The following is a 19,598-nucleotide window of genomic DNA, read 5'->3' as shown; positions in this document are numbered from 1 at the left end:
AGAGGGCAGGGAAGAAACATACTGCGGGACTCGGGGTTAAATTTAGCCTGTCTGTAAGTGGCTGTAATGCCCACTGACTGCTTGAAAACGGTGCCCAGATCCACCGGATCAGCATTTCTGTGGACAGACATTTCTGAGACAGACATTACACATAAACCAGTTTAAGTGATCAGAAATTGGTTTAAACCTGTAACAGAACAGATGTTCAGTGCACATAAACCAGTTTCAAAATGGCTGAAACCAGTTTAAGATAAACCTGGTTGAATGTAGTATCAGACTTAAGTGATTTGTGTCAAACTGGTTTATGCAATGTCTGCCCCAGACCCTCGTGGTGGGAGGCAGACTGGCCTCTGCACACATGTTGTCAGCATAAGAAGCCTGAGGAGCTCCAGCCCATGTAGCTTGTCCCTGTCCTTTCAGGCCACTCCTGTTCACACTGTGGATGAGCAATGATCAAATTCTACTCCCCTCATTTCTCCTTCGAGCCTCACTCCATGCCCCTCTCCTCCTCCGCTGAAACCTCCAGTCACAGCAACCTGCCAACATACTGGTTTCTTTGCTCACAGTGGTTGTCACTAGCTCACATATCCAGCAGTTACTGTTTAGGCAGTGATGTCACGTATAACATGATCATTGTATAACATGGCTGCAAGGCTGTTTGTGCCTTTCATAAATGCAGGGTTGTGCTGTGCTCAGCAGTTGACTGGAGAGGAAAATGCAGGCTGAAGGAGAGCAGTGACTGGCCTCCATGCTGCACCTGGGGATGCACCACTGAAGAATGCTCCACCCACTCAATCCTGTTTTGTGCCTGGCAGCTCCTGGAAATGAGGCAAAGCAACTGCCTTACAGGACCCTGGAGGACATGTCCGGAACCACTCAGTTCAGCATGCTGGCATGCACTCAGGGCTGGCTGTAAGGTAGCCACAATGCCTCATTTCCAGGATATGGGACACGTGGAGCAATAGCATGGGTCAAGGAACCCTTCCCATTCAGGATAAAGACACACCAAAAGACACCAGAGCATCACACAAGACACCAGTGAGATCCCACTTCTAGTGTGAACAGACAGGCTGTACAAGTGCAATGCTTCAGTGCTGCAGGAGAGAGGAATCTGGCTACCCAGTAAACACCGATGCTGCCTCTTCATGTGTTAAGGAGAAACCAGGCTGGGAAGGAGAGGAGGGAATACATGGGTCATGGAGCCTGTGGGTCATAAACCAGAGTATTCCCTTTCCTCTTGAACAGATTAATCCTGCTGTCCTCTCTCCCTCACTGCCCCTTAGAGACCTTTTAGTCCAGCTCAATTATTTCTGAAGCTTGTATGTGTTTGACAAACACAGCCTCCTGCCAGCTTCTTTTCCAGCCCCTGCTACTGCTTGCAGGCACATGCCAAGTGGCTTCATGATGGGCTGGTGTGGGGCAGGAGATGAAGCGAAAGTCAGCCAGTCGATTGCATGTGAGAAATTAGAGGCGGCGAGGCTTTGGGGCCACATGTTAAAAATCACACTGCAGCTTCCCGAGCAGTGCTCATTGAAGCATGCAGACCCTGCCATGACAGCGCTGTCATCTGCTTTCACCGGGCCCTGTGGAGGAGGAAGCTGTGGAAAAAGCCAACTCCAGCTTCACTGCAAAAAAATTCATCATCAGACACTACACAGCAATGGGGGTGGGGTGGAAATGGGACCTAACCCTTCCTTTAGATAGATTTAAAAAATGCCTGGAGGAACTCTGAGCCACTTGCCAAACTTTCCCTTGTTATTGCTAAGGTTCATCTCCACCCCTCCCTCACATTGAGAAAGGAAGCTGCCTGCTGGCTGCAAGGGAAAGAATGTATACATTATCTATAGAAATAAAAAAAAAATCAACCTCTCCATTTTCTTTTTAAAGAAGGCCATTGAAATATGCTTAAGTGGCGACTCTTGAATACCGAGCATCATGAGTTCTTTCTCCTTATTTCACCCCCCGCCTCTTTGTGTCTCAGGAGACTGGAAAACAAGCATGCTTTAACATCTGAGTAATGAACCAAGGCCATAAACATGCAGTTGCCAGAGGGGATTGCTACATACAGAAATTCAAGTTGAGTGAACCCACGACCTTCGATTTTAAAAACATAAGCATCTGGGCCATTTGAGATAAAGATGCAAGCTTTTTTTCTCCCCACATGCATTGAGTATACAGCCAGCTGTTGTAGTTGCCAAGACTATCCATTAGAGGGAGACATACTTATATACACCAGTGATTCTCAAGCTCGTTGGACTCAAGGTGGCCCTCCTTAGACTCAAAGCACACTCCGGAAAATGCCAGCTCTTAGCTTTCACTTGTCTTTTTTTATTTTATTTTTAAGTACAGAAAAATCCTAGCAAAATTTTTCTGTGGCAAAGCACCAGAAAGACCACAACAGGGCAGAATACTTGTGTAACCATGGATTCCTGCCTGAAATCTCTAGATTTATCATATGAATCATGTAGCACCCGTAGCACCTGGCTGAGAGCCACTGGCTGGATCACTCTCCATCCATGCTGATGACTGGATGGAATAGCTCAGCTCAGGTCTGACACAGGCCAGTGCTAGGAGCTGGCTGCTGCTTCTCTCTACCTCCTAGTCTCAGCATGGTGCAGGCAAAGCCCCATCTGCTAAACTCTACTGAGGCCAGTCACTGCTGAATGCTGTCATAGCACCTGCTCTGTGGGCCAGATTTGACCTAGAGGCCATAGGCTGCCAACCACTGTTCTATCATACAGCTGTTCTCAACCCTGGCTACAAATAAAAAGTGCTCTGCTTCACTGGAATCACAGTGCCAATGCTGAATCCCTGACCCAGGCATCCATCCCACCTGGATATTATTCCAGTGCAAGTCCATTGATATCTGGAGGTTCTTGGTGATGAAAGCAGCAGATAATTTTGTCAGATGTTTTAAGCTGCCACTGGGATCCCAGAAAGTGGTTGTGTGCCTTTCCTTTCCCTGCCACTGATGATTATGTAAGATTTTGATCTTCCCTTCTCTTTTGAGATATGTGGCTTTTACCCTCTTCTCCATTCTTCCAAGAATTTCATAAGCCAGTGGTTGGAGACAGCTAAGGTGTTGTTGCTTCAGCTAGCCTGGATTCCAATTTCCACCCCAAACCACACTACAAACTAGGCCCATTCCCACTGAAATGTGGGTACAGTGGGATGGAGGGAAGCTAGCTGCATGGCAGTCCCCTAGAGGATGCTAATACTCTACAAAGGCTCATGGGATTTTTGACATATGCACAGAGCACCTCGGTCTTCAAAGTCTGAGGTAGGAGACACTCATGCTGTCAGTGGTCTGAAACCCATGCCTACTTGGCAAAAGAGTAGGAGACAAGTTGGTTTGAACAGGAATCAAACCTGTGTTCCCAGGGTAACCTAAAGACAGCATTTCTAAGTGAATGGACAAACTGCTGAGCATTATTACATTTCCCTCAGCCAAAGCACACCAAAGACATCAGCTATTACAGAGCAAAACATTACCCAGAACGCCAGAGAAAAGACATAACTGGGTGTAACTCCACTGAAGCCAACTGGGTTGTCTATTTAGTTTGTTCTCCCAAACTTCCCAAATGTGTGCTCTGCCAAGACAGCCCTAGCCCCTCTTTCACTGGAACAGCAGAGGGAAATCAAAACTTAAGATAATGAATATTTTAGGCATCACCAGTGTTTGTACTGCAACATCATTCAAGGCAGTGGGGCCAGGTGGGGCACTGTTACAATAGGAGAAATTTGTGAACAGCTTGTGGATCTCTGGGCACATGAGGAGGAAATCCAAGCTCTCTTCCACATGTGTAGAGAAAATACAGTTTGAGGAAAGAACATAACATAGAAAAGAAGGGCTGATTATTAGGGTTGTGCGAAGCTTCAGGTCCTGATTCGATTTGGAGGAGATTCGGCCTGATTTGGTGGCTGAATCACTGAATCTCAATTGAATCAGGGAACCAATTGAAAGGTCCAAATTGACTCAAAGCTCTCTGAATTAATTCAGAAAAGATTTGGAGAGCTTTGCCAATTTGGGCAGTCCCCGCCCACTGCAGCAAGGAGCTGGACCCAGACTCCATGCTAGTAAGTTGGGGCAGGGGAAGGGAGGCTTGAGGAGGGGGGAAGGGACCATGGGGGGACCCCTGCCAGGACCCATCCCCTGCCTGCTCCCCCAACCCCCTCAAGCACCCCTGACTGCTCCCCCAGCGCCCCCATGGCTGCCCTGCCCAGCCCCAGCTCCCGGCTCTAAAAATAAGCGTCCACTCACTGGGTGCTGCCAGGGAGGAGGGGGAAATTCCCACTGCCCCCTGTTGCATGGGGGCTCTGCCAGAAGTCCCCCAGCCCCCCTCACCCCCCAGCTCCCAGCCCTTTAAAAAAAACCCCAAAACCCCACCCTCCCAGATTCACTAGCTGCTGCAGTGGCCTCAGGGCTTCTGGGGGTTCATGGCAGAGGGAGGCAGCAGGGACTGCCCCCCACCTGGCAGCACCCGGTGAGTGGGGACTTTTTTTTCCCAAATAGCCAGGAGCTGACATGGGCGGCTCAGCCATTGAGAGTGGGCGGGGGATGGGGCCAATTTGGAGATTTGGCCGATTCGGCTACAGCCAAATCTCTAAATCAGATTTGGCCGAATCTATTCCGGATAACGATTCAAATCACCGAATTGAATCTCTGTCCCCCAAATCAGCTGAATCTGAAGTGAATACTAGCCACTTTGCACAAGCCTAACTGATTATACTTCTCTACTCCCAGGCCACTCAATGAGAGAAGAGAAAGGAGGGAGGAAATGATGTTCACAGGAGAGAATACGGAAGCTAAAGCTACTTCTGATGTCTTCTGAGGGCCTTTGAGAAAGACTAGGTTTTCCTGGCATCCCAGCCTCCTCGTGAACCAGCATTCCTCTCTGTACTAGCAGATGATATGGATATAGGCCTGAGAAAGAAAAAAATCATTTTGCAAGAACTCTAAAAAAGAGGTCGCAAAGGATGCAGTGTGGAGTCTCTGTGAGCAGGGATGAGAGACCACATGCATAATAGAAAGGGGAATGAGATGGGCCTTTAACCCCTTTAACTCTCTAAAATCAGGGGTCAGTCCAGTACTTTATAATTAATACATTCTCTGTTCATGCAAAAGCAATGAAAGGGGTGGAGTGGGAACCTGGAGGGCCAGGAACTGCAGAAGAAACATCCCCAACCCACCATCTTCCATGTCAGGGTTTCCTTCTCAAGGTTTTAGGAGTATACCAGAGGCAGGGGCTAAACCTAAATAACCATAAAATCCTTTTCTCACCCAGTACCATCACCCACTCTTTGCAGGGTAGCCTTGTAGCAAGGCTGAAGGTCTTCCTCCCACCCCCAGTTATCTCCTCTTTAGGGCAGAAACTGTCTTTTTATCTGGTGTCCTGTGCAGCACCAAGCTTAGTGATGGGACTTTGCATCTAAAGGGCAATAAAACAGAAACAAATACTGCACAGCAAGTTCAGGGAAATCCCAGTGGGAAAACCAAGCACCTTCAATTCCATGCCTTTACAAAGGCCCTTGGTTCCTTCCTCTTTGGAGTTCTGCTGCAGAAAGGACCTGCATCTACTCCACAAATATAACTGAGACAGAGTGTTAAATAATCTGCACTGACCTGCATATTTGGTCTCTTCCTGATTTAGTCCTGCAGTATGTAGCTTAATATTCTTTCCATGGTTTTTTTTATTAGTTTTAATGTTGGACATTCTTCTTGTCCATAGAGACATCCAATCTCCTGCAAAATCTGGCTAAGTTCTTGGCTTAAGTGACTCCCTATGGCAGTAAATTTCACAGCTCAGTAACGTGTTATTTGTAAAAGGATTATATACATATCTTCTTCATTACACACATGGTGGGGGGCCCCACCCTATCCCCTACTGTGTCAACATGCTGCAAGGAATGGCTAACACCCATATGACTCAATGGCCACGTCTACACAAGACGCTAACTGCTCAGTAGCTCATTACTACTGCACAGTAGCGTCGTGCAGCATGAAGTGTGACGTGACACTACTGTGCAATAGTAATGAGCCACTGCACACTCATTGTCACCCAAAAGCTGTTCAATGATGCTACTATGCAGTAATTCCAGTTACTGTGCAGTCATTTAGTATTGGTGTATACAAGTAATAAATGACTGCACAGTAATGACTACACATTCAGCACCTCTTGTAGATGCAGCCAATGAGAACTTCTCAAGTGCCATCAGGAGAGAATTTGGCCAAGTGTTTGATAGGCCTTGTATTGCCTTCTTTCCTTTTAGGGTTTGGTTGCTGCTACTGCATGGAATATGGGTTTTGCAAAGACTTTGCATATCTTCTATTTAGGATCTTACGTCGCACTTTTCATCATAGAAACTCAACAACTTCTTTGAGCAAATCAAGTAAGTAGAGACACTGATGCTGGGTAGTTTTAGGGATCGGAAAAGAGCAATGTTGTTCTTTGATCAATCCAGTTTAAACAATATTAGTTCATCCTCATATTTTATAGACTGATATCCTCATCCCTATATTTTAGAGACTCTCAAGATCTCAAAGATCTTCTACCCTGAAACTACAGATCTAGAGAAGATTTCCTACCCTGAAACTACACTGTCAACTGGACTGCTTACAGCTGAGTTTCTTTCATCAATCCAGTTTAAACAATATTAGTTTATCCTCATATTTTATAGACTGATACAGGTTTGTTTCTCTGCTGCACGATTTCAAGTTGGAAGATTCAGTGGGCGCATGTACGCGAGATGCTATGGTGACATCGCATTGGCAGGCACTAGCCATGATGCCGCTGCTACTGCTCTGTAGCAACAAGCTACTGTCAAACAGGGTTGAAAACAACTCATGTGCCACTGAGCCTGTGCAGTTCCAACTGCTAAAGCAAGTACTAAATGACTGTGCAGTACCGACTCAAAGTCAGGGGTACATGTAGACCCACCCAGTGGAGATCTATCCCACCATTCTTGCGTGCTCCCAGAAGCAGTATTTTCTGGGAGACTCCAGAGGGCCATGGTTGGATTAGTGAAGTTTGTCATTTACACAAATTGACAGCTCTTTGGGGCCAGCCCTTTCTACAATATGCCTTTAGACAAGAAGAGGCAGCCACTACAGCTCTTCATCCTTTCATCAGTAAGGCAGCTGAGAAACACTAGTGAAATACTCCTTGCCCTGACTATGGAATGCTTAATATGTCCACACCAGAGAGGAAATCTCCACTCTAAGCAAACAAGGCAGCTTCCCTCATCCCCACCTCAATGGCTACCACCTCATTACCGTTGGTTACAATCACAGAGCAAGAGGTCTGGTAAAATGCTGAAGAGAAGGCTTGATACCTTACTGGTGAACCAGGAGCCATACAAACAGCAATTAAACTGTAAGGGAGAAGTTTGATGGGTGACAGGATTGGAACCCTTCCATGCACAACTGAAAGCTCTATCATTACTATCTCAGCTGAAGAAACAGCTCCCTAAGTAGACATTGTCTGTCTTTTGGAACTCTAGTATCCATAACTAGATAGGCAGGATGTCTTGACTTTACGCCATATTAGCCTGGAGGATAACAAGGAAAATTGTTCTGCTGGGGAACTGCCTTTCTACCAGCTCACCTGTTTCTTCTAAACCCAACCACCCAGAGAGCAATGGAGTGGCAATAGAGAAGGAATCGGGAACTTGTGTCATCTTGAGGAATGACATCTCAGCTTTCATTACCAAAACACCTCCAAGAATTAAAGCTGATTTACACTGATATTTGCCATCTAAATTATTTAAGTATTCTTTCTCCCTTATCTCCCCTTTCCCAGGGCTTCAGCACTTACAGTCGACAGTAACAGCCGCAGTTAAGCAATCTCATGGGGGAATGAAAGGGGCCTTCCTATAAGCGGCTTCTAGGCTTGGCAACTGGCAGCTGATGTGAGAAAAATCTCTGATGTGTCCGGACGGCAGGGGAAAGGAGGAGAAAAGAAGTGCCATTTAACTGATCCGGTGAGAATTTTACTTCTGCATGACTGTGGGTGTGTCTACACGTCCTGCTACATCACCGTAGTGATGTACTAAGTCACTGTAGCGACCAAATGTATTTACATGTCACCAGCAGCTACTGTGCTGTAGCAGCACACTCCTCCATTTTAGCACGCTGCTATGGCAAAGTAGCAACTAAAACTAATCATGCACCGCGTGCACAGCACAGTACAAGCAGTTACTGCACCGTGCTTTAGTACAGTAATACCTTGGTTAATAAATCCTCTGGGAACGAAGCTCCTTTATAACAAAGTCAGCCTTTTTTTGCAAAAAAATTAAAAACATTTTTGAGGCAAACACGTATTTCTCATTTTACTAGAGAAACGCATGGATATTGCAATTTTGCAATGACCTCCCTGTAGGCTGGCAGAGTTTCAGTCTGCAGGGAGCTGGGCGGGAGCAGGAGAAGGTGGTGAGACAGGGGCACATGCATGTACATGCACATGGCCCCAGGCAGCCTGCAGAGCAGCTCTAGCAGGTATGTGGAGGGGAGAGGGGGATTGAGGGCCCTGTGGGGAGGGAGGGAGGGTACTGGGCAGAGCTGGGGATGCTGCTCAGGTGGGCAGTGCAAAGGGCTTGGGGCCCAGGGCCGCAATGTGTGATTGCAGGGCCCCAGCAGGGAGCAGGACAGGGCCACGGGGGAGGGGGAGAGTCTACTCCCCAGTGCTGCGCACATTCCTCGGGTGCAGCGGGGACCCACGCCCCCCCAGATCTGTATTGGGGCAGATGCAGACTGCAGGCTCAGGATCCTGCCCTGCTTCCCTCCCCCAGGGTCTCCACAGCCCAGCACTGCTCTTGCAATGTGCCTGCTGTGCGTGGGGCTGCAGTGAGAGCAGCAGCGTGGGGTTGCGCCCCTCAAAGCAGTGGCACACACAGAAGACATGTCACCAGGGCAGTGTGGAGCTCACAGCAGTGAGAAGATCCCCACACAGCCTGGCTGCTCCCTGCCACAGCAGGTCATGTCCGCTGGGCTGTGGAGGCCTCGGGGGAGGGAAGCAGGGCAGGAGCCCAAGACCACAGCCTGCACCTGCCCCGCATACAGATCTGGGGGGCGTGAGTCCCCCCTATCCCCTGGGAGCATGTGCAGTGGCAGGGATCCACCCTGTCTGAGCCTGTAGCAGGGGGGAGGAGAGGCAGGGGGCTGCGAACCTGGGTCCATAGTCCTGGCAGCTGGGTATCTTTGTGAGTATTTATCACTTATCTTTGTGAGTATTTAATGAATTTTTCCTACTGTACCCTGCTCCTTCTCTGAAGTCCTGGAATGCATCTCTATGCCTCTTATGTTATTTCTACCTCTGGTAATGAAGTTTTTGACAACAAAGTGACATCATGGAATGCATCTCCTTCATTAACCAAGGTATTACTGTACTTCCAAAAGGTGTGTTTGCTTTGGCACGGGAGCTCTAGACTTCCCACCATGATTACCCCAGACATTATATGTAGCCATCTTCTTTGAATGGACAACAAGACCATTCACCTGGTTTGTGAGATTTTGTCATCTGCATTCTCCTTTTCTGCTTCCTAGGAGGAAGAATTCCACTCTTCCAACACCTTGCCCTGACAATTAGCCAAAGGGCACCAGAACTGAGCAGGATGAAAGACTGGCCTGTTTTAACCTTGCTTTTGATACCTTTTCTTTGGGCAATAAGTGTAAAGGTAAGTCTGTACTCAGAGATATAGGGCTAGATACCGGTCTATCTATTCAGCATCTACTTAGACTTAGGCATGTAAGTGCAACTCTATTCCACTCTGTTCAATCCCCCAAAATTCAATAATTCATCCACTTTGAAATGCACCATCAGACCCTTAAGACTGACTCACAAAAAAGCAGTGAGGAGCAAGATCCACCAATCTTTTTTGTATTAACAGGTTGTTAGGGACATGAGCAAAGTGGAATAGGATGGTACTTAGGCACCTAAGCCCATTTATGTGTCTAACAGGCAGAACATAATTCCTTCGGCTCTGAAGTTGCATAATTCACAATGGAGCCATGTCCAAAATTTCATCATCAGTCAGCTCTTGTTCAGCTCTCCTGCGCTTAAGCTCACTGATCTACTTCTTCTGCTAGGGCTGTTTCTAATGTCACCATAGCAGGTGCCCAACCAACCCTATTCAGAAGACAAGAGTCTGCCAAAGCTGTTTAGATCAAATAAAAGGATGAGAAACCTACATTAATCTGAGTTCCAGGATGTATAGTACACTGGGAGTTTTTTAAGGTTTGCCTTGACAGTGCAGGAAACAGGAGCATTTTCTCAAGGGAGATCTGTCTTCCCAGCAATTATCAAGCATCTGTTTCTCGGCCAGCCTTCTTGTGAGATGTAAGACCCGAAAATCATATCTCCTGGCTTTCTAAGAAAGCTAGAAGGTAGTAATATTTCTGTCAGTAGGAGGTCTGCATGCTGCTATAAATAAGGCAGCCAAGTGACCAGGCATAACACTCTGAACATCAGCACAGGACTTCTCAACAGTAGGACACATCTCACTATTTAGGATATCAGTAAAATCCCTGTTGCGCTCACCAGGCTTGGCCCCACTACCTGTGCAGTATGCAGCTGCAGGGAGATGGATCACCATATAAAACATTACTATCCTGAAAGTAGGTCTTCCACATGCACAAATTGAGTGTTTTGTGGATGGGGATGTGGGGGGAGAACTTTCACTCACTGGCCCCAGATCCAGCAGCTCAGCTCATACACCTCAGAAACCAGCACCAGGACATCATACAGCTTTCCACACTGCCCCAGCTTTCCATGGAGTCAGAGAAGCCCTTCCTAGGGTCTTCCAGGCCCTGACTTCCCTTTACATGGCACCCAAAAACAGGGTTTTTTTTGCTGTGACAAGAGTCTAACAGTCCTCCTGGCAAGGAACATGGATGGTCATAACGCTTTTATGGCATGTCCCTGGCTTGCATGTTCTTTATATGCCACATGATACAGAACAACTACTTCAGAAACATTCCAGAAATTTAAAACATATTGAAACAACTTTCTATAACCCTCCCTTTGTGAAACCAGATAGTTTAGTCATCATTAAAATTCAGCTCCATAAGGAGAGGGATAGATACCCAATATATATAGAAACCTTTAAAACTACCTATAATGACTTTTTAATGCATAACAATGTAGAGATTTTAAAACCAAATCTCTTTGGATCCATTTGACAAGAACCTTATAAACTGTGGAAAAGAAAGAGATCCAGATCTATGCTAGCAAGACAGCCCATCTGATGTAAATGTGAAAACTCCTTGATGGACTGGAAGGATCAATTAAATTCACACCACTATTTGCCTTGAGGGCTAGGGACTCTATTTAGAGATCTTGGCCCAACTGGGCTAGGCACCATAAAAATTTATAACTAAAAAGGGGATCCCTGCCCTTGGGACATTCCAAATTAGAGATAAGACCAGAGGCAGCAGAAAGAGATGGGCAGGTATAAAGCACAAGGGAACAATGACACAATATTGACTAATAAGGTGACCAGCAGTCACAGCTTTACCAGTGTCAAGAATTCAAGGTAGAGGAGGGTTTTAAGGAGGAAGATGAAGAAGGGTAATAAGAGCACTTCGCGATTATCTCCAGGGAACTATTTCTATTCACAGAAAGAAAGCATGAAGTTCTTTGCTAGGAAGAGTTTATACAATGGGCAATGACGGATGGTATTCCTAGCAGAGCAGAGGCAGGAGTCAATATTTCATTTGTGTCTTGGAGAGGGTAGGTGAGGTGGGGATACATTGTGAAGGGTCTTAAAAGGTAATATACGTTGCCCGTGTTTGACACGGTGGGGGAGGGGGAGCCAGTAGAGAGAAGGATAACATAGTGAGGCGATGAACCAGGAAAATGATCTTTGTCCCAGTGTGCTGAAGGTTATATGTGGTATACCTCAAACCTGGGAACTCTTGGATTAAATCTTCTTGAGAACTAAATAGCTATGTGGCTCCCTTAACTCAACCAACACTGGGCAATGCTCGAATATGGCTCCCACTTGAATACAAAGAGAAAGAATTAGATGGAAGTGCAGACTGAACATCTGATACAGCAGGAAGATCAAATGTTTAATCAGAATTGCATCTTGCAGTGAAATGGCCCCTCAGAAGTTAGCAGATTGTAAATACATAACTTAATTAAAAGAAAAAAATAGGTCATATTTTCCTCACACACATCTGTGGCACATCCATACTTAATATTGACAATAACAGAAGAGAAAGGCCAGACATATAATAATACTGGAAATAAATCACATTATCTCTCATTCTCTGGGGTTCTGTTCCTCCTCCATCTTTTCCTGGCAGTGCTTTACATTATTTCTCCTTCTGCTTCTGCAAGTGATGTGCCAAAGCCACAAAATATAGATCTGGGTTTCAAACATCCTAAAGTGGTTTAGCTCTGGAGTATTTTGGCTCGGCCAACAGAGCCTAGACAGGAAGTCTGGAGCAGAATCTAAATATCTCCCCAAGTCATAGCATCTGGGCAGAGTCCAATTCCTAACTTCTCTATCTATGTCTCCCCATTCTTCTTTCTCTGTCTCCATCTCCCTCTTTCCCTGTATCGCACCATGCCTATTTTTGTGGCCACCGACTTATACTAGATGATTTGTTTCACAGTATTTTTCACCTGGAGCGAGTTTCTTCACTGGCAGTCATGAGACCTCTTCTATCCCTTTTCCAATAATTTCACAGTCAAGGCCAAAGGCCTAGTCAAACCTGCATGACTGTTGAGCCAGCATGGCTAAAAGGAACCAGAGGTACACAAAGGATTGGTGCAGCCAGTGTCACATTTGACCAGTTTTGCCTCCCCAGCTCCAGTGACCAGGTACACACGGGTTGGTCAGCTAGGGCAGCCTTGGTAAGGGTCTAGAGCAAGGTTCGAACTCCAGCCTCAGGTTGCAAGATGCTTTCACCACTTTGCTACCACACCTGTAAACAGCACAACATACTGCTTAGAATCCCACATCTGGGGCCTGCTTCTGCTCCAATAGGAGTTTCCCCCTTCATCTAAATGGACATAGCTAACCATAAATGAGACCAGGAAAGAAATCCCCCTCTCCTCAAAGAAGAAGCACAAGGAGGAAGAACGGGGAAAATGGATCCTACTCCCCTCTCCACTGATAAATCTTTAAGGAATGGCTTGTCAGGATGCTTCAATGTTTTCTTACCTACCTGCCCTGTAGGGTCAGGCTAATGACAGAACTATTCTCTTTTCAAGACTGCCAAGTGGTGTGGAGTCAAAGGAGCAATTAGTTACTGAGCAGGCTGGGTGATTTCACACTCATCGTGTCCTACACCCTGTCCAGCTCTGCTGTCTTTAAACCTGGAGAAAATACCTTCTTCCCCCACTAATGTGGGCAGGAAGCTGGTGCCTACAAATAGAGGGAGTCACATTTAGTCACTCATATTGCCACCTGCCTCCTCCTTCAAAGAAAAAAGGTTGGAAGGGGATTCAGCAAGTTTCAAAGGATTTTCATGGGCTTATTTAAACAGAAGAGTTTTTAAATGGAGATGTGTTTCCTTTGCTCTGATGGGGCACATTGCCAGCAGTAGGAACTACAGGTGTTAGATTAAGATAGTAACTAAATGCAACCACAGGGTCAAGAGTATACTGCTCCAGCAGACATCATTTAAAGAGTTAGAGAATAGTCAGTTCCCTGAGCCAATCTGGCTTCCCCCCTTGTTGCAGACTAAAAGTAGAATTTTAGTGCATTTCAAGGGCTTTCTGACATTACTCATCATGTGAACTTACCCCTTTGTTGCAGCTGTTTGAGGTGTTGTTGACATATCCTCTGCCTGCTGTGGAGGGGAGCAATGCAAGGGTTGCAAGTTACCTTCCTGGGTCACTTACCTGTTGGGGTGAGGTGTCTCCAGGTGATGACAGGCTCAGGTCTCCCATTTGCCATGCACACCAGGGTCACATTGCTGCCCTCATTCACGGTGATATCCGAGGAGATGTTGGAGATCTTTGGTGGAACTGTGAAGACAAAAGGTGGTTGGACCTTGTTATCTAGAGGTCTGAGGGACAGGGAGCCTGGCTCATATGCAGCACGGTCAACCAGAGTTAGCCACTGACCCCTTACACAGGCAGTGCTAATTATTTTAGATAGATACAATATAATAACAATCACCACATCCCACCCCGATTATTCTTTAAAGCCCAACAGAACCCTAAACACGGGAAAAGTTACAAGCCTTTTCTAAGAAACGTGCAGTCTGAATAACCACACAAAGCAATCCAGGCACGAAGTACCCTGGGTGAGCTAGAAGTCATTCTTCTCCAAGAGCACAGAATGGACCTGAGCAAATTCTGAGGTACTGACAAAAACAAACTTCTTATTGGAGGTGATGTTTCCACAGGAAAAAGAGCAGAATTTGACCCGGTAATCTTAGGAACCTTCTTTAGAGTAGTCATGTAAGAGAGGAGATTTTCCAGGGAAGAGAGTCTCTTCTTGTTTGTTTGTGGGCTTCCTAATTTTTGTGTAGTATGCCAAGGGCAGCATTTTAGGCTTGCAATGGGAGGCCATTGCTTGTGGGATTCATTGAACAGATGGGTTTAAACTGGGATTTGAAAGAAGAGATGGCCACCTGAAGCACCAAATGCAGGAGAGAGGTCTTGTGCAGGAGATAGCTCGAGGAAGGTCTGAAAGGGAGAGGTGGGGACTGATACAGAGGATGGTTTTGTTGGGGGCTTGGCTAAGTAAGAAGCACAGGGGTGGGAGGGAAAGAGAAACAAAGAGAAGAAACAAGCACTGCTAGAGGGAAACTGGAAAGCACAGAGAAAAACCCAGTGGGGCCCAATGCCTCAAGAAGCATTTTGCGTTAACTTAGGATATTGCCTTATCTAGTTCCTTTAATACCCAACAGCTAAAATCCAATGGTGAAGCAAATGGCACTGATGGGTTAAAAAACAGGTGCAGGCTGTAAAAACAACAGGACTTGCCTGGATGTAAGCATATTAAATGAGTAGAAAGTATGTATGGAGGAGGAGGGCACTGAGAAGGAGGAAGACAGCATGAAAAACATGCAAGAACCCCAGATGTGAGGAAGGATGGGCAGAAAGGACAGTTTGCCACCACAGCCTCCTACCTGCTGCTTTTTCTACTATTCCATAAGAAGTCAGATCTCCCCCGTGGGTCACAACAGTATTGCACCGCAGTCCCCTGTAAGCTCTATCTCCCCCAGTCTCAAGCCTTTAGCGGGCTGCTGTGTTACTCCATGTGCAGTAAGAGATGGGCATTCAAAGGAAACTTGTGAGCAACCCACGTGGCTGGCCCACAGCAGCACTAAAGCATGGGTACAGTGCTGCAAGAATCACAGTCCTTCAGACTCATTTCCACATTCAAAACATCCCAGCTGGGCCCTTTGCAGCTCCGATTGCGTCTGTAGAGCCTAGAGGCACTGCACGCATTTCCTAGCACACTCTGGGCACAGGCCCAGACCATGTATTAATTATTGTTACATCCCCTGAGCAGAGACAATCCATGCTGCTAAACCAGAGACTGCTTTATTGGTGCTGTAAACAACGGCTCAAGATGAACTTGACACTAAATGAACGTGTTTCATTGGTGACCAAAGCAGCTGGACTGAAACCTGAGCACAGGAACCAGAGAAGGGAGCTGCCTCCCTACCTTAAAAAAAACCAAACAACCTTTCCCTTACAGAGGATTACAGTTAGTAATAATGATTGAACTTCTACAGCATCTTTCACCCAGAAGCACTCAATGAGCTGTCTGCAAAAGTAAGTAATAGCCACGATCAGATAGGAGCGTGCAACGCAGCATAGGGGTAGTGGGGAAAAATAAGACAGGTTTAACTAAGTCCATGGAGGAAAGCCCCTGTCTCTTGAGTGAGGTTACATGTTTCACTTAGACCACACTTAATCTCTGTGATGTTAAAGCTGTGTTTAAAGTCAGAACATACCGTGAGTAGTTGCATATTAAGACTCAACACCATTTCTTGCCTGCACAGTTCTGACTTGCCACCTGAGGACTGGAGAGCAGAGGCATGGCTAGGAGCCAGGATACCTGGACTCCATCCCTGCTCTGGGCTGGGGGGAGGGAGAAGGCTGGGAGCGATGCAACCTGGGAATTCCTTATTTTATCTCTGTGGAGTAGAATAAAGTTACCCTAACACAAACTAGGTTGCAAGGTCTGGTTAACCCTCCCCTGAAGTAGCATAACTTTGAGACCCTCAGAGGGCACTTAGCATGAGTAAACATAAGAATTAGGGCTGTGCGAAGCTTCGGGTGCTGATTCAATTCGAAGGCGATTCGGCCCAATTTTGGGGCTGCATCTCTGATTCCGAATCAAATGAGGAGACCAATTAAAAGGTCTGAATCAATTCAAAGCTCTCTGAATCAATTCAGAAAAGATTCAGAGAGCTTTGGAGATTCGGGCAGTCCCCACCCACTGTCACAGGGAGCGGGACCCAGACTCCGTGCTGGTAAATGGTGGGGGGGAGCTGGAGGAGGGGGAAGGAGCCATGGGGGGACCCCTGCCAGGCCCCATCCCCTGCCTGCTCCCCCAGACCTCCTGAGTGGCCCCCGACCTCTGCCCCCTCTCCCAGCCCCACCATGGCTGCCCTGCCCACCCCAGCTCCTGGCTCTTTAAAAAAAATAAAAATACAAAATACAAAAATACAAAAGCCCCAGCCTCACCAGCTACTACAGTGGCCATCAGGACCTCTGGGGGCTTGTGGCAGAGCCCCCCATGCAGCATGGGGCAGTGGGGGGCAGCAGGGATCATGCCCCTGCCTGGCAGCAGCTGGTGCATGCTGGGCTTTTTTTTCCCAAAGAGCTGGGGCTGGGCAGGGCAGCCATTGACAGGGCTGAGAGAGCGGGTGGAGGATGGGGCCAATTCGGCGGTAGCTGAATCTCCGAATCAGATTTGGCTGAATCAATTCGGGACAGTGATTAAGATCACCGAATCGAATCACTGTTCCCCAAATCAGCCAAATCTGAATCCAAAGCAAACACTAGCCGCTTCACACAGGCCTAATAGGAATGCTCACATTTTAAGTGCTCTTAAGTCTGACTTAAGTATAATGGGTAACTGCACCCTTATAAGTTGTCATGGCATCATTAAGGTCTGTAAAGGTTGACAGGACTAGGACTTAGCTTTAGGAGAGTCCTAAAGATCCTCCAAAGAGGCAGCTTAAATCATCTACTGATGAAATCTGAAGGGCTGAGCTGACCCTGCTGGGATTTGAATGTGTGACTCCAGGTATTTAGTATCTGCTGCTTAGGCCTCTAAGGTTTCCCCTGAGGCAGTACAGGCTGTTCCAATCTTTCCTTTCTCACATTAATGTCTCACATCCCTGCTTCATACTCAAGAGGATACGGGGGAGTTCGGTAAAAAGGAATCATCTAATTTTTTTTTTTTTCATTCTCAGCTTCAGAATGTGTGTGTAGTGAGGAATGAAACAAGATCATTTTCTGCTTTGCTTACCACAGAGTAAACAGACAGACGCTCCCCTCCCCCCATCGCTGGCAGCAGGAACGGATGGGTATTTGGAGGCAGCTTTGGACAAGGAGGAGGGAAGGCTTTCCAGAAGGGGCGGCTCGCTCCCACCTGGTCCTACCACACTCTTAAGAACAGGCCATGATGCCTCCATTTCCATTCTATAGGCACCAAACTCATGGCCAGTGTTCTGGAGTCAGGTCAAGCTGAACAGACAGCACGGCACCTCCTTTCTGCACCAGGATGGTGCTAAAAGACTTTTTTGTTTTTTTGGTGTTCTCTCGTCATAACCTTTCTGGTGCTCTCCTGAAGTGCTCTGCACCAAGGGCAGCAGTGTTAGATAGGATTACAGTAAAAATGAAGTCTGCTCTCAATCATGTGTGAGCTCTCAGCTGAAGTCAATGGAGGTGCAAGCACAGAAATGAAATCTCAATGCAGTCAGGGGCATTTTAAGGGGGTGAATAATACTGCATTTACCTATACAGGCAGGGCCCCTGTTTTCAAGGATTTCAGAGGCACAGAATTACCATTCCATGCATAATTTGAACCTAAAATCTGAGCAGTGATCACCTGCGCCACATGAGTCAAGTAACAAGCCTAGAGCATAATGCATACCTGAGCCTGCTAGTAGCTGGAAAAAATAGTTCTGAAAGCTACATTTTGGAGACCCCCAGCATCTGTCAGCCACAGAATATGGCAGCTTGCTGTGGTCAGACATACACCACTTCATTACCACAGGAGGTGGACGAGGCAGATAGCATAGCAACGTTCAAAGGGGGACTACACAAATCCATAGATCATAGTAGCTATTTAACAGAATGGTCGGAGATGTTCCCTCTGGCATCTCTAAACCAATTACGGTGGATGCCAGGACAGGTATTGAATAGGGGATAGATCACACTAGAGATACCTGGTTCAGTGCTCTCCCTCCACAGAATCCACTTCTACCACTGTTGGAGACAGGAACTGGGCTAGATGGACCATTGGTCTGACTGAGTATGGTATTTATATTCTCTCTTGCCTCCCTACCCTGCTAGGATCTGCCTACTGCTCTGCAGCATCCACCACAAAGGGAGTTATTGGGACAGCTGTGCTTGCTTTCAGCATTTTTCTCTGGAGTCAACTTGAGCAGCATGTAGGGAGGAAGCCAAGAAGCTGGGTACTTAAAACTGCAGGCTGGTGGAAATAGCTTCCTGGAGAATAGCAAAGCAGCCTGGGGTAAAAGATCCAGGGAGATGAGGTGTCTTAAAATAGCTGCCCCCTCCCCTGCAGCATGTGGAGAAGAAAGGGGATGCTGAGCTATACCAGCTAGTCAACAGCCTGGAGCCAAGGCTTGGAGGAAAGCAAGTCAGGTTGCCTACAAAGGACCCATGTTATCAAAAATAAATCCTATGCAATTTTACATCAAATAAGTATATCCAGCTAGGGCCCATAGTTTTGTGCTGGGGGGAGAGGGAAGAGGAGTAGTGCCCCGGGGCAGACTGCATTTTTGTGGTTGGGGAATGGAGGGGTTACTGCCATGGCACTGAGGGGCCATTGCTACAGAACTTGGCTCCACTGTGCTGTGGAGTACATGAAGACTAGCATTCCAAAATGATGGATTAGTTTAGAGACCCATTTCATCCTCCTCTTCCTAGCAACTCCATCTGGGATGTAGCACTACAGCTGCCTAACAGTGCAAAACTAGAACTACCCACAACTACACCACTGACACCACAAAAAGGCTTGTAGGGAGCCAGAAAACAACTACCCCATTTGGAAATGAGGTGGGATGCAGGATCTCATATCCTGATGTCATTGGGGGGAAAAAAATGTCATGAGTGAACACAGTTGAGGCCTTGGTTATATGCCTCTTGGGCCCTCTAGCACATGACCTCACATTGAGTCAGGAGGAAGAACACTGCATACTGAATAGCTTCATAGTTTCTAGGGTCGGAAGGGACCTGAGCAGCTCATCAAGTCTGACCCCCTGCCATGGCAGGAAAGAGTACTGGGATCAAATGACCCCAGCAAGGTGTTCATCCAGCCTTCTCTTAAACACCCCCAGGGTAGGAGCCAGCACCACTTCACTTGGAAGTTGGTTCCAGACCCTAGCCGCCCTGACTGTGAAGTAGCGCCTCCTGATATCTAGCTTAAAT

General features: G+C 46.9%; 1 protein-coding gene across 4 annotated transcripts in view; it reads right to left on the bottom strand.

Moving 5' to 3' along the window:
- LSAMP (limbic system-associated membrane protein) overlaps positions 1–19,598 on the bottom strand; it is a 1,430,869-nt gene that overhangs the window by 167,514 nt on the left and 1,243,757 nt on the right. For all 4 annotated transcript variants that reach the window (XM_019548765.1, XM_019548767.1, XM_019548766.1 and 1 more), the window contains one exon: positions 13,851–13,976. In XM_019548765.1, coding sequence (XP_019404310.1) covers positions 13,851–13,976 — 126 coding nt within the window. The remainder of the gene's footprint in view (positions 1–13,850; positions 13,977–19,598) is intronic.

The sequence above is a fragment of the Crocodylus porosus genome, unplaced genomic scaffold (genome assembly GCF_001723895.1).
Source record: "Crocodylus porosus isolate Cpor-Errol unplaced genomic scaffold, CroPor_comp1, whole genome shotgun sequence".
NCBI classification, from domain to species: Eukaryota; Metazoa; Chordata; order Crocodylia; family Crocodylidae; genus Crocodylus; species Crocodylus porosus.
This window is presented reverse-complemented; position numbering and strand designations above follow the sequence as displayed.